A 16,306-nucleotide genomic window follows, 5' to 3' on the forward strand; every position below is an offset into this window, starting at 1 on the left:
TCCTCTTTGTTCCCGGAGGACACGACGTCCACAGTTTCCAAAAACAATTTGAAATGTGGACTCGTCAGACCACAGAACACTTTTCCACTTTGCATCAGTCCATCTTAGATGAGCTCAGGCCCAGCGAAGTCAGCTGCGTTTCTGGGTGTTGTTGATAAATGGCTTTGGCTTTGCATAGGAGAGTTTTAACTTGCACTTACAGATGTAGCGACAAACTGTAGTTACTGACAGTGGTTTTCTGTAGTTTTCCTGAGCCCATGTGGTGATATCCTTTACACACTGATGTCGGTTTTTGATGCAGTACAGCCTGAGGGATCGAAGGTCACATGCTTAGCTGCTTACGTGCAGTGATTTCTCCAGATTCTCTGAACCTTTTGATGATATTACGGACCGTAGATGGTGAAATCCCTAAATTCCTTGCAATAGCTGGTTGAGAAAGTTTTTTCTTAAACTGTTCAACAATTTGCTCACGCATTTGTTGACAAAGTGGTGACCCTCTTCCCATCCTTGTTTGTGAATGACTGAGCATTTCATGGAATCTACTTTTATACCCAATCATGGCACCCACCTGTTCCTAATTAGCCTGCTCACCTGTGGGATGTTCCAAATAAGTGTTTGATGAGCATTCCTTCAATGTTCTCAGTCTTTTTTGCCACTTGTGCCAGCTTTTTTGAAACATTTTGCAGGCATCAAATTCCAAATGAGCTAATATTTGTAAAAAATAACAAAGTTTTCCAGTGTGAACATGAAATATCTTGTCTTTGCAGTCTATTCAATTAAATATAAGTTGAAATGGATTAAAAAAAAAAAAAGTATTCTGACAACTTCACTGGTTTTGGGGTTTGTAAATAAAATTAAAAACAATTTTAAAATTGTGAAAATTACAAAAAAAAAATTAAAATGTGTATGTAAATCATAATATTTGATGTAGCTCTCATATTGCATTTTTCCAGGTAGTGCAGATGAGCTAATTTTGTGAACTTTTTTTTTTTTTTAGAAATATGATCATCAGATGACAGAGAACAAGATGAAAGGTCAAAGGTCAGAGACACTTTTCGGGGACCTGTCAAACTCTTTTGCCTGGAAGAGATCAGACGTGTATGTGAACTAGTCCTTTTGAGAGGACACGCTTGGATGAGCCACTGTCAGTCTCACACACACACACACACACACACACACACACACACACACACACACACACACGCACACACGCACACACACACACACACACACACACACACACACACACACACACACACACACACACACACAGAGCTACGCTTCATGACTTCCGGCGACTTCTCTTTGGGTCGCTGCAGATGACAGCAAAAACTCCCAGATTTTTTTGAGATCCAGTGACAACAAGCGAGTCATCTTTTGGTGACCTCACCGGGGATCATGTTGCTGCTGTCGCCTCAAGACGTGTTAATCCACCACACCTATCACCTCTCATGCACCTTTTAGCTCAAATTACCACAATAAACATGCCACTTTAATAAAGACTCCAGCTAGTTTGTTGTGTTGCTGTTAACCCTTAAAGGGGAACTGCACTTTTGTGGATCATTATATACATGATGTACAAACCCCAAAAGCAGTGAAGTTGTCACGTTGTGTAAATGGTAAATAAAAAGAGAATACAACAAATCCTTTTCAACTTATATTCAATTGAATAGACTGCAAAGACAAGATATTTAACGTTCACACTGAGAAACTTTGTTATTATTTTGCAAATATTAGCTCATTTGGAATTTGATGCCTGCAACATGTTTCAAAAAAGCTGGCACAAGTGGCAAAAAAGACTGATAAAGTTGAGGAATGCTCATCAAAACACTTATTTGGAACATCCCACAGGTGAACAGGCTAAATTGGGAACAGGTGGGTGCCATGATTGGGTATAAAAGCAGCTTCCATGAAATGCTCAGTCATTCACAAACAAGGACGGGGCGAGGGTCACCACTTTGTCAACAAATGCGTGAACAAATTGATTAAGAACAACATTTCTCAACCGGCTATTGCAAGGAATTTAGGGATTTCACCATCTACGGTCCGTAATATCATCAAAAGGTTCAGAAAATCTGGAGAAATCACTGCACATAAGCGATGATATTACGGACCTTTGTTCACTCAGGCGGTACTGTATCAAAAAGTGACATCAGTGTGTAAAGGATATCACCACATGGGCTCAGGAACACTTCAGAAAACCACTGTCAGTAACTACAGTTCGTCGCTACATCTGTAAGTGCAAGTTAAAACTCTACTATGCAAAGCCATTTATCAACAACACCCAGAAACGCCGTCGGCTTCGCTGGGCCTGAGCTCATCTAAGATGGACTGATACAAAGTGGAAAAGTGTTCTGTGGTCTGACGAGTCCACATTTCAAATTGTTTTTGGAAACTGTGGACGTCGTGTCCTCCGGAACAAAGAGGAAAAGAACCATCCGGATTGTTCTCGGCATGTGTGATGGTATGGGGGTGTATTAGTGCCCAAGACATGGGTAACTTACACATCTGTGAAGGCACCATTAATGCTGAAAGGTACATGCAGGTTTTGGAGCAACATATGTTGCCATCCAAGCAACGTTATCATGGACGCCCCTGCTTATTTCAGCAAGACAATTCTAATGATTATTTGGAGAAATATAAATATCTTGTCTTTGCAGTCTATTCAATTGAATATAAGTTGGAAAAGATTTGCAAATCATTGTATTCTCTTTTTATTTACCATTTACATAAGGGTTTTGTACTAAAAGGCACGTTTATAATAACATTTAATATTAATATCTTTTGACTCGCCAGTTCCAGGTCCCAAATGGCTGTCAAAGTGTCCCAACGTGTCAGATTATATCCTCAGCCATCTACTTTCCAGGTGAGAGGCATGATTTATGATCTACAATAAAGTTACAGGGAGTAGGGAAGCGAGGAAACAGCGGATTACTTGATGATGTACATATAGGAACACACGGAAGTGATCACATCGCCACTTTAGCGCTTATAATACTAATATCACTAATACTTGGTTAATATTGAAGACACAAAATGTAAATGGAGTAATATTGGCGGTTTTTGAATGGTTATTTATCGTATTTTATGGGCGGAATAGTGGCTCTAAGCGGACTTTTATTCACATGTATTCAATATTTAGAACGTTTTTTTTTTAAATCCACCCATTGTCATGTCTTAAAATAATGATTGTGAACCATAGGCAGAATTAAAAAAAAAAGGTACAGTTTCCCTTTGAGAGATCCTGTGAGAACTTTGCGATTCCATGCCTTTCTGGGTGTATTGAATGAATAAAAATGTATGTTTCCAGAGGATAGTCCACTATGGACTGGACTCTCACACTATTATGTTAGATCCACTATGGACTGGACTCTCACACTATTATGTTAGATCCACTATGGACTGGACTCTCACACTATTATGTTAGATCCACTATGGACTGGACTCTCTCACTATTATGTTAGATCCACTATGGACTGGACTCTCACACTATTATGTTAGACCCACTATGGACTGGACTCTCTCACTATTATGTTAGATCCACTATGGACTGGACTCTCACACTATTATGTTAGATCCACTATGGACTGGACTCTCACACTATTATGTTAGATCCACTATGGACTGGACTCTCACACTATTATGTTAGACCCACTATGGACTGGACTCTCTCACTATTATGTTAGATCCACTATGGACTGGACTCTCACGCTATTATGTTAGATCCACTATGAACTGGACTCTCACACTATTATGTTAGATCCACTATGGACTGGACTCTCACTATTATGTTAGATCCACTATGGACTGGACTCTCACACTATTATGTTAGATCCACTATGGACTGGACTCTCACACCATTATGTTAGATCCACTATGGACTGGACTCTCACACTATTATGTTAGATCCACTATGGACTGGACTCTCACACTATTATGTTAGATCCACTATGGACTGAACTCTCACACTATTATGTTAGATCCACTATGGACTGGACTCTCACACTATTATGTTAGATCCACTATGGACTGGATTCTCACACTATTATGTTAGATCCACTATGGACTGGACTCTCACACTATTATGTTAGATCCACTATGGACTGGACTCTCACACTATTATGTTAGATCCACTATGGACTGGACTCTCACACTATTATGTTAGATCCACTATGGACTGGACTCCCACTATTATGTTAGATCCACTATGGACTGGACTCTCACTATTATGTTAGATCCACTATGGACTGGACTCTCACACAATTATGTTAGATCCACTATGGACTGGACTCTCACAATATTATGCTAGATCCACTATGGACTGGACTCCCACTATTATGTTAGATCCACTATGGACTGGACTCTCACACTATTATGTTAGATCCACTATGGACTGGACTCTCACACTATTATGTTAGATCCACTATGGACTGGACTCTCACACTATTATGTTAGATCCACTATGGACTGGACTCTCACACTATTATGTTAGCTCCACTATGGACTGGACTCTCACACTATTATGTTAGATCCACTTTGGACTGGACTCTCACACTATTATGTTAGATCCACTATGGACTGGACTCTCACACTATTATGTTAGATCCACTATGGACTGGACTCTCATACTATTATGTTCGATCCACTATGGACTGGACTCTCACACTATTATATTAGATCCACTATGGACTGGACTCTCACACTATTATGTTGGATCCACTATGGACTGGACTCTCACAATATTATGTTAGATCCACTATGGACTGGACTCTCACACTATTATGTTAGATCCACTATGGACTGGACTCTCACACTATTATGTTAGATCCACTATGGACTGGACTCTCACACTATTATGTTACATCCACTATGGACTGGACTCTCACAATATTATGTTACCCACATCGGCGGTCCTCTCCAAGGTTTCTCATTGTCATCCCACTGGGTTGAGTTTTTCCTTGCCCTGATGTGGGATCTGAGCCGAGGATGTCGTTGTGGCTTGTGCAGCCCTTTGAGACACTCGTGATTTAGGGCTATATAAGTAAACATTGATTGATTGATTGATTGAAAATGTAAAAAGTGCTTATTTGTCACTTTCCTCCCTGCTATCAAAGGTCATAATAGTCTAAAGATGATCACCTCCATTGAAGCCTTAGCTTTCAGTTACTGTTAGGGGCTTTGCAGAAGACGCAATAGCGGCATCTGCTGTAGAAAATGGTAATTACACCATGTTGTGGCCAAAAGTATTGGGTCACATGAGGACCAAGTGGAAGACTTTTCTATAGGATACTCATCCATCTATTTATCTTATCAACAGAAGATCACATACAAAACCGCCTTATTTAGCGTGGAGAAAACATATTAGAATATATAAATACATTTTTCAGAACAAATGTTTCAATTTTAACATATTTTGGGCATATCATTTAAAAGAATAGAGCAATTGCACACCTTCTCCTCATTCAATGTGTTATTTCCATGACTATTTACATTGTAGATTGTCACATCAAAACTATGAATGAACACATGTGGAGTTATGTACTTAACAAAAAAAAAAGGTGAAATAACTGAAAACATGTTTTATATTCTAGTTTCTTCAAAATAAGCCACCTTTATGCTCTGATTACTGCCTTGTACACTCTTGGCATTCTCTCCATGAGCTTCAAGCACACCTGTGAAGTGAAAACCATTTTCAGGTGACCGGTTCTTGAAGCTCGGGTTTTGGAGCCAACATATGTTGCCGTCCAAGCAACGTTATCATGGACGCCCCTGCTTATTTCCGCAAGACAATGCCAAGCCACGTGTTACAACAGCGTGGCTTCACAGTAAAAGAGTGCGGGTAATAGACTGGCCTGCCTGTAGTCCAGACCTGTCTCCCATTGAAAATGTGTGGTGCAATATGAAGGCTAAAATATGAGAAGGGAGACTGTTGAACAACTTAAGCTGTACATCAAGCAAGAATGGGAAATAATTCCACTTCAAAAATGTGTCTCCTCAGTTCCCAAACCTTTACTGAGTGTTGTTAAAAGGAAAGGCCATGTAACACAGTGGTAAAAATGCCCAAGTGACAACTTTTTTGCAATGTGTTGCTGCCATTAAATTAAAAGTTGATGACTATTTGCATAAAAAAATGTTAGTTTCTCAGTGTGAACATTAAATATATTGTCTTTGCAGTCTATTCAATTGAATACAAACATTGAACAAGAAGTGAAAATATAGTAACATTTATACTTTTTTAAAATTTTGTCTACAAAAATAGCTTAGGGATGTGGAGCAATCAACCAGATAATTGTATTGTTTGATTGCAACTTTCTTGATTTTATGTCTTATTTTGAGTCTTTCTGTTTAAATTTTGTTTAATGCTAGGTGGTGATTATGATTAATAACTTGCAAGAGGGCGGGATTACCTGCAACGTACAGATGTTGCCATCTAAGCAACGTTATCATGGACGCCCCTGCTTATTTCAGCAAGACAATGCCAAGCCACGTGTTACAACAGCGTGGCTTCACAGTAAAAGAGTGCGGGTACTAGACTGGCCTGCCTGTAGTCCAGACCTGTCTCCCATTGAAAATGTGTGGTGCAATATGAAGGCTAAAATATGAGAAGGGAGACTGTTGAACAACTTAAGCTGTACATCAAGCAAGAATGGGAAATAATTCCACTTAAAAAAAGTGTCTCTTCAGTTCCCAAACATTTACTGAGTGTTGTTAAAAGGAAAGGCCATGTAACACAGTGGTAAAAATGCCCACGTGACAACTTTTTTGCAATGTGTTGCTGCCATTAAATTCAAAGTTGATGACTTTTTGCAAAAAAAAAATGTTAGTTTCTCAGTGTGAACATGAAAAATCTTGTCTTTGCAGTCTGTTCAATTGAATATAAACATTGAACAAGAAGTGAAAATATAGTAACATTTATACTTTTTTAAAATTTTGTCTACAAAAATACTCTTTTTTTTTTAACGCAATTTTTAAAATATTATTTTTTTAGATTTACATTATTTGGTTGTGCATGTCCATAAATAAGATGGATGTGTCCAATTAGCATTGAACCATAACATCTAGTAGTAGTAGTAGTATTTAATTTAAAAGTTTGTTTTATTTGTTTTGAAAATATAATTTGTAGATGCATCTGCAGTTGTATTTCAAAGACTAATATTATTTATTTCTGCTCCGTCGCTCCCAGTCTGTGGAACGCTCTCCCTGACCACCTGAGGGCACCACAGACTGTGGTTGCTTTAAAAAAAAGACTTAAAACCCCTTCTTTTTAAAAAAAGCCTTTTTTTTTTTTTTTAGATACATGCATACTAGTTTTAGCTATTTGGCTGTTCTAGTTTTTATTTTTTTATTATATATTTTTTTAATTATTTAATTTTTTTAATACACTGTAGCACTTTGAGGTTGTTTACTCAATGTAAAGTGCTTTTTACAAATACAATCTATTATTATTATTATTATTATTTTATTTAAAAGTTTGTTTTATTTGTTTAAAAATATAATTTGTAGATGTATATGCAGTAGTATTTCAAAGACTAATATTGATATAATTTCATGGTTGTTGTATGTGAAGTGAATTGTATTTATATAGCGCTTTTCTCTAGTGACTCAAAGCGCTTTTACATAGTGAAACCCAATATCTGAGTTACATTTAAAGCAGTGTGGGTGGCACTGGGAGCAGGTGGGTAAAGTGTCTTGCCCAAGGACACAACGGCAGTGACTACTAACCCACCAATTTTACCCCCAAATCCTCCACACGACACCTCCGCTCCGGCCAGGCTAACCTCCTCCAACCTCCGAGGACAAAGCTACGAACAATGGGAGGCCGGGCTTTCTGCTCCGCCGCTCCCAGTCTGTGGAACGCTCTCCCTGACCACCTGAGGGCACCACAGACTGTGGATGCTTTTAAAAAAGGCTTAAAAACCCTTCTTTTTTTTAAAAAAAAGCCTTTTTTTTTTTTTTTTTAGATATATGCATACTAGTTTTAGCTATTTGGCTGTCCTAGTTTTTATTTTTTTATTATCTTTTTATTTGTATTTATTTTTTTAATACACTGTAGCACTTTGAGGTTGTTTACTCAATGTACAATCTAATATTATTATTATTATTTAATTTAAAAGTTTGTTTTATTTGTTTAAAAATATAATTTGTAGATGCATATGCAGTAGTATTTCAAGGACTAATATTGATATAATTTCATGGTTGTTGTATGTGAAGTGAAATGTATTTATATAGCGCTTTTCTCTAGTGACTCAAAGCGCTTTTACATAGTGAAACCCAATATCTGAGTTACATTTAAAGCAGTGTGGGTGGCACTGGGAGCGGGCGGGTAAAGTGTCTTGCCCAAGGACACAACGGCAGTGACTACTAACCCACCAATTTTACCCCCAAATCCTCCACACGACACCTCCGCTCCGGATAGGCTAACCTCCTCCAACCTCCGAGGACAAAGCTACGAACAATGGGAGGCCGGGCTTTCCGCTCCGCCACTCCCAGTCTGTGGAACGCTCTCCCTGACCACCTGAGGGCACCACAGACTGTGGATGCTTTTAAAAAAAGGCTTAAAAACCCTTCTTTTTTTTTTAAAAAAAAAGCCTTTTTTTTTTTTTTAGATATATGCATACTATTTGGCTGTTCTAGTTTTTATTTTTTTTATTATCTTTTTATTTTTTTATTTTTATCAATCTAATATTATTATTATTATTTAATTTAACAGTTTGTTTTATTTGTTTAAAAATATAATTTGTAGATGCATATGCAGTAGTATGTCAAGGACTAATATTGATATTATTTCATGGTTGTTGTATGTGAAGTGAATTGTATTTATATAGCGCTTTTCTCTAGTGACTCAAAGCGCTTTTCATAGTGAAACCCAATATCTGAGTTACATTTAAAGCAGTGTGGGTGGCACTGGGAGCGGGCTGGTAAAGCGTCTTGCCCAAGGACACAACGGCAGTGACTACTAACCCACCAGTGCCTCCATGGAAATGCCCCCCTCTACCTCAAAAAACTACTCACCCCCAAATCCTCCACACGACACCACAGGCTAACCTCCTCCAACCTCCGAGGACAAAGCTACGAACAATGGGAGACCGAGCTTTCCGCTCCGCCGCTCCCAGTCTGTGGAACGCTCTCCCTGACCACCTGAGGGCACCACAGACTGTGGATGCTTTTAAAAAAGGCTTAAAAACCCTTCTTTTTTTAAAAAAAAGCCTTTTTTTTTTTTTTTTAGATATATGCATACTAGTTTTAGCTATTTGGCTGTCCTAGTTTTTATTTTTTTATTATCTTTTTATTTGTATTTATTTTTTTAATACACTGTAGCACTTTGAGGTTGTTTACTCAATGTACAATCTAATATTATTATTATTATTTAATTTAAAAGTTTGTTTTATTTGTTTAAAAATATAATTTGTAGATGCATATGCAGTAGTATTTCAAAGACTAATATTGATATCATTTCATGGTTGTTGTATGTGCAGTGAATCGTATTTATATAGCGCTTTTCTCTACTGACTCAAAGCGCTTTTACATAGTGAAACCCAACATCTAAGTTACATTTAAACAAGTGTGGGTGGCACTGGGAGCAGGCAGGTAAAGTGTCTTGCCCAAGGACACAACGGCAGTGACTGCTAACCCACCAGTGCCTCCATGGAAATGCCCCCCTCTACCTCAAAGAACTACTCACCCCCAAATCCTCCACACGACACCACAGGCTAACCTCCTCCAACCTCCGAGGACAAAGCTACGAACAATGGGAGGCCGGGCTTTCTGCTCCGCCGCTCCCAGTCTGTGGAACGCTCTCCCTGACCACCTGAGGGCACCACAGACTGTGGATGCTTTTAAAAAAGGCTTAAAAACCCTTCTTTTTTTTAAAAAAAGCCTTTTTTTTTTTTTTTTTAGATATATGCATACTAGTTTTAGCTATTTGGCTGTCCTAGTTTTTATTTTTTTATTATCTTTTTATTTGTATTTATTTTTTTAATACACTGTAGCACTTTGAGGTTGTTTACTCAATGTACAATCTAATATTATTATTATTATTTAATTTAAAAGTTTGTTTTATTTGTTTAAAAATATAATTTTTGTAGATGCATATGCAGTAGTATTTCAATGACTAATATTGATATCATTTCATGGTTGTTGTATGTGAAGTGAATTGTATTTATATAGCGCTTTTCTCTAGTGACTCAAAGCGCTTTTACATAGTGAAACCCAATATCTGAGTTACATTTAAAGCAGTGTGGGTGACACTGGGAGCAGGCGGGTAAAGTGTCTTGCCCAAGGACACAACGGCAGTGACTACTAACCCACCAATTTTACCCCCCAAATCCTCCACACGACACCTCCGCTCCGGACAGGCTAACCTCCTCCAACCTCCGAGGACAAAGCTACGAACAATGGGAGGCCGGGCTTTCTGCTCCGCCGCTCCCAGTCTGTGGAACGCTCTCCCTGACCACCTGAGGGCACCACAGACTGTGGATGCTTATAAAAAAGGCTTAAAAACCCTTCTTTAAAAAAATAAAAAAAAAAGGCTTTTTTTTTTTTTTAGATATATGCATACTAGTTTTAGCTATTTGGCTGTTCTAGTTTTTATTTTTTTATTATCTTTTTATTTTTTTAATACACTGTAGCACTTTGAGGTTGTTTACTCAATGTACAATCTAATATTATTATTATTATTTAATTTAAAAGTTTGTTTTATTTGTTTAAAAATGTAATTTTTGTAGATGTATATGCAGTAGTATTTCAAAGACTAATATTGATATCATTTCATGGTTGTTGTATGTGAAGTCAATTGTATTTATATAGCGCTTTTCTCTAGTGACTCAAAGCGCTTTTACATAGTGAAACCCAACATCTAAGTTACATTTAAACCGGTGTGGGTGGCACTGGGAGCAGGCGGGTAAAGCGTCTTGCCCAAGGACACAACGGCAGTGACTACTAACCCACCAGTGCCTCCATGGAAATGCCCCCCTCTACCTCAAAAAACTACTCACCCCCAAATCCTCCACACGACACCACAGGCTAACCTCCTCCAACCTCCGAGGACAAAGCTACGAACAATGGGAGGCCGGGCTTTCTGCTCCGCCGCTCCCAGTCTGTGGAACGCTCTCCCTGACCACCTGAGGGCACCACAGACTGTGGATGCTTTTAAAAAAGGCTTAAAAACCCTTCTTTTTAAACAAAGCTACGAACAATGGGAGACCGGGCTTTCTGCTCCGCCGCTCCCAGTCTGTGGAACGCTCTCCCTGACCACCTGATGGCACCACAGACTGTGGATGCTTATAAAAAAGGCTTAAAAACCCTTCTTTTTAAAAAAAAAGCCTTTTTTTTTTTTAGATATATGCATACTAGTTTTAGCTATTTGGCTGTTCTAGTTTTTATTTTTTTATTATCTTTTTATTTTTTTATTTTTTTAATACACTGTAGCACTTTGAGGTTGTTTACTCAATGTACAATCTATTATTATTATTATTATTTAATTTAAAAGTTTGTTTTATTTGTTCCGCTCCCAGTCTGTGGAACGCTCTCCCTGACCACCTGAGGGCACCACAGACTGTGGATGCTTTTAAAAAGGCTTAAAAACCCTTCTTTTTTTTTTTTTAAAAAAAAGCCTTTTTTTTTTTTTAGATATATGCATACTAGTTTTAGCTATTTGGCTGTTCTAGTTTTTATTTTTTTATTATCTTTTTATTTTTTTAATACACTGTAGCACTTTGAGGTTGTTTACTTAATGTACAATCTAATATTATTATTATTATTTAATTTAAAAGTTTGTTTTATTTGTTCCGCTCCCAGTCTGTGGAACGCTCTCCCTGACCACCTGAGGGCACCACAGACTGTGGATGCTTATAAAAAAGGCTTAAAAACCTTTCTTTTTTTTAAAAAAAAACATATTTTTTTTCCGATATATGCATACTAGTTTTAGCTATTTGGCTGTTCTAGTTTTTATTTTTTTATTATCTTTTTATTTTTATTTTTATTTTTTAAATTTTAATACACTGTAGCACTTTGAGGTTGTTTACTCAATGTAAAGTGCTTTTTACAAATACAATCTATTATTATTATTATTTAATTTAAAAGTTTGTTTTATTTGTTTAAAAATATAATTTGTAGATGTATATGCAGTAGTATTTCAAGGACTAATATTGATATAATTTCATGGTTGTTGTATGTGAAGTGAATTGTATTTATATAGCGCTTTTCTCTAGTGACTCAAAGCGCTTTTACATAGTGAAACCCAATATCTGAGTTACATTTAAAGCAGTGTGGGTGGCACTGGGAGCGGGCGGGTAAAGCGTCTTGCCCAAGGACACGACGGCAGTGACTAGGATGGCGGAAGCGGGAATCGAACCTGGAACCCTCAAGCTGTGCACGTAAATGTAGAAGTGTTAATACTAACATCACATGTTTAGGTGTGCCTAATGTTGTGTCCAGCACGTGCCTGTGGTGATGTCACCCACCTGTACCACTCCAGTCCTCTGTCGTAGAACCGGTCAAAGAAATGAGGCTCGGCCCCCACGGCTCTGACGTCCGGGTGGATTCGGAGGAACTCCAGCAAGGCCCGGGTCCCGCCCTTCTTCACGCCGATGATGACGGCCTGCGGGAACCTCTTGGCCCCGAATGTGTTGGACACGGGGATGTTGTCGTCGTTGTCGTTGTTGTTGTCCTCCAGCAGGCTGCGGGGTTGCACCACGTCCGGGAAGGCGGTCCGGTTCCCCGGGCGAGGTTCCGGAAGGAGGTCATGGTCCGCGTACAGAGTCCTGGGGGCCGAGTGGCAGATCCCGGTGAGGCAGTAGAAGAAGTAGGTGAAGATCAGGACCATGGTGAGGAAGGACAGCACTTTGGCCGAGTTGAACCTGACTCTGCATCCACTACATCCCATGAGTGGACCTCCTGCTCGGTGCCCAGGGGCCAGAACATGGACAGCATGCTTCTTCTTCCTCGCCCCGCATCAGTCGCTGGTGCATTAGAACCTGTTGAGCACAGAGGATGAGGAGGAGGAGAGCTTGAGGAGGTGGAGATGAAAAGACCGGTCAGAGGTGATCCACATGTTTCCAATTGGAAGTCCGATCCAGTTAGATAAAAGTCTACTTCCACTCTGCTGTGTGTTGGCACTCTGAGCTTCACTCATCGCTCTTTCAAGGTTTCCTCTCTCTCTCTCTTTCTCTCTCTCTTTCCTGGCTCCACCCTTTGCTCCTCGGAAGCACAGACTCAGGAAATAATGGAGATACAGAAATACGTTGCTCGAGGGCAGGGGTGTCAAACTCATTTTGGATCGGGGGGCCACGTTAAGGAAAATCTATTACCAAGTGGGCCGGACTGCTGAAATCACGGCACGATAACTTAAAAAAAAAAGACAACTTCAGATTGTAGAAATGTATACTATCCATGTATAGAGCCAGCATTTTGACTACCACATTCACCCGGCAACAATTATATAACAAGCTCTAAATGAAATTGGATGCATCTGTTCCACAATAACTACATATGTACATGCTCTAGACCAGGGGTGCTCACACTTTTTCTGCAGGCGAGCTACTTTTCAATTGATCAAGTCGTGGGGATCTACCTCATTCATATATATAATTTATATTTACTTATTTATGAAATATATGTTTTTGTTAACAAGTTAAAGGTGTTTAATGATAATGCAAGCATGTTTAACACATATAGTGAATATTGTTAATAAATCAAAGGTGTTTAATGAAAATGCAAGCATGTTTAACACATATAGTTAATATTGTTAACAAGCTAAAGGTGTTTAAAGATAATGCAAGCATGTTTAACACATATAGTTAATATTGTTAACAAGTTAAAGGTGCTTAAAAATAATACAAGCATGTTTAACACATATAGTTAATATTGTTAGCAAGTTAAAGGTGTTTAAAGATAATGCAAGCATGTTTAACACATATAGTAATATTGTTAACAAGTTAAAGGTGTTTAATGATAATACAAGAATGTTTAATACATATAGTTAATATTGTTAACAACTTAAAGGTGTTTAAAGATAATGCAAGCATGTTTAACACATATAGTTAATATTGTTAACAAGTTAAAGGTGTTTAAAGATAATACAAGCATGTTTAACACATATAGTTAATATTGTTAACAAGTTAAGGTGTTTAATGATGATGCAAGCATGTTTAATACATATAGTTAATATTGTTAACAAGTTAAAGGTGTTTAAAGATAATGCAAGCATGTTTAACACATATAGTTAATATTGTTAACAAGTTAAAGGTGTTTAATGATAATACAAGCATGTTTAACACATAGTTAATATTGTTAATAAATTAAAGGTGTTTAATGATAATACAAGAATGTTTAATACATATAGTTAATATTGTTAACAAGTTAAAGGTGTTTAAAGATAATGCAAGCATGTTTAACACATATAGTTAATATTGTTAACAACTTAAAGGTGTTTAATGATAATACAAGAATGTTTAACACATATAGTTAATATTGTTAACAAGTTAAAGGTGTTTAAAGATAATACAAGCATGTTTAACACATAGTAATATTGTTAACAAGTTAAAGGTGTTTAATGATAATACAAGCATGTTTAACACATATAGTAATATTGTTAACAAGTTAAAGGTGTTTAATGATAATACAAGCATGTTTAACACATATAGTAATATTGTTAACAACTTAAAGGTGTTTAAAGATAATACAAGCATGTTTAACACATATAGTCAATATTGTTAACAAGTTAAAGGTGTTTAAAGATAATACAAGCATGTTTAACACATAGTTAATATTGTTAATAAGTTAAAGGTGTTTAAAGATAATACAAGCATGTTTAACACATATAGATTCCTTTCTTTCATGAAGACAAGAATATAAGTTGGTGTATTACCTGATTCTGATGACTTGCATTGATTGGAATCAGACAGTGGTGCTGATAACGTCCGTATTTTCGAATGGAGGAGAAAAAAAGTCCTCCTTTCTGTCCAATACCACATGAAAGTGGTTGGTTTTTGGCATCTTATTTGTCCAGCTTCCGTACTCCTTTGTATACACTTTACAAGAAATACATTGTCGGCAAACTCCGTAGCTTGCTAGCTTGTGCACGCCAGCTTTCTGAGACTCTTATTTTGTTAGCGCAACTGTGCAACTGTGCAGTCGGTCTTTGGAGTTTTGACGACAGGTACGGCGCCAGAGTCTGTTGAAATAAAGTGTTTCTCGCCTTCCTGTCGGTAATTTTAATGAGCTGGCAGCAGCCAGCGTCATCTCAGAAGACCCTCGGGTGCCGTGAATGTCAATCAAGTGACGAAAGTGACGTCATAGTGAAGATTTATGATCGCTCATTTTTAGGACTATTTTTTTAATGCCTGGCTGGTGATCGACTGACACACCCTCCACGATCGACCGGTAGCTCGCGATCGACGTAATGAGCACCCCTGCTCTAGACATTGTAATAAGAACCAAAAAAAATATATAAAAGACATTTTACTTACTTGAATCTGATGAATCCAGTCCAATGAAACAAATAGATGTTGTTCGAAGGCACAACTTATAAACAAATGTACAATCCAATAGCCTTGTGAGACTGAACAATAGGACCCAATGACTATGTAAATGTGGTAAAAAAAATAAAATAAAAATTATAACAGATTGTTTTTTAGGATGGTTAAAGGTAAAGTTGTCATTTTACAACAAGGGGTGTTACAGGGTCTAAAAATAAAACAAGCACAACCTGGAAAATATACAAATGATCATGTTGGTGCTTGTTGTTGGTTTTTACACTTACAAGTTGCAGTTAATAGTGTTCTATCTTCCTTTCTTGTTATTTCTACTTTCTGAATAAATGATGTGATGATGTTCATCAGTGAAATAGGCAGAATTGAGTCTGGCAGAGGTTTAAAATGCTCCCATTGGTGTTCATTTTTAATCTATGAAATTAATAATAATGTCAATTATTATTGTTATTATTAGCTTTTATCTCATTTCTCTGCCTTCTTGTTTTTAAATGCACTAGCTATATATATATATATATATATATATATATATATATATATATATATATATATATATATATATAAATAAGAGAAATACTTGAATTTCAGTGTTCATTTATTTACACATATACACACACAAAACACTCATCTACTCATTGTTGAGTTAAGGGTTGAATTGTCCATCCTTGTTCTATTCTCTGTCACTATTTACTAACCATGCTGAACACCCTCTCTGATGATGCATTCTGCTTCGTCTCCTTGTTGTGTGTCTCTAAAAGCCCTAGATATTAATGTCACATATGCATGTACAGTAGATGGCAGTATTGCCCTGTTTAAGA

The 16,306-nt window shown here is 37.4% G+C and overlaps 1 protein-coding gene across 1 annotated transcript in view; it reads right to left on the reverse strand.

Annotated features, from left to right (window-relative positions):
- Positions 1-13,006, reverse strand: part of LOC133615616 (heparan sulfate glucosamine 3-O-sulfotransferase 6-like) — a 51,174-nt gene extending 38,168 nt beyond the window's left edge. Inside the window, exon 1 of the mRNA XM_061974346.1 lies at positions 12,462-13,006. Within this exon, the coding sequence (XP_061830330.1) occupies positions 12,462-12,883 (422 nt within the window). The 5' untranslated portion in view covers positions 12,884-13,006. The remainder of the gene's footprint in view (positions 1-12,461) is intronic.
- Positions 13,007-16,306: the final 3,300 nt, after the last annotated feature.

This window comes from Nerophis lumbriciformis, linkage group LG22 (assembly GCF_033978685.3).
Source record: "Nerophis lumbriciformis linkage group LG22, RoL_Nlum_v2.1, whole genome shotgun sequence".
Taxonomy (NCBI): domain Eukaryota; kingdom Metazoa; phylum Chordata; class Actinopteri; order Syngnathiformes; family Syngnathidae; genus Nerophis; species Nerophis lumbriciformis.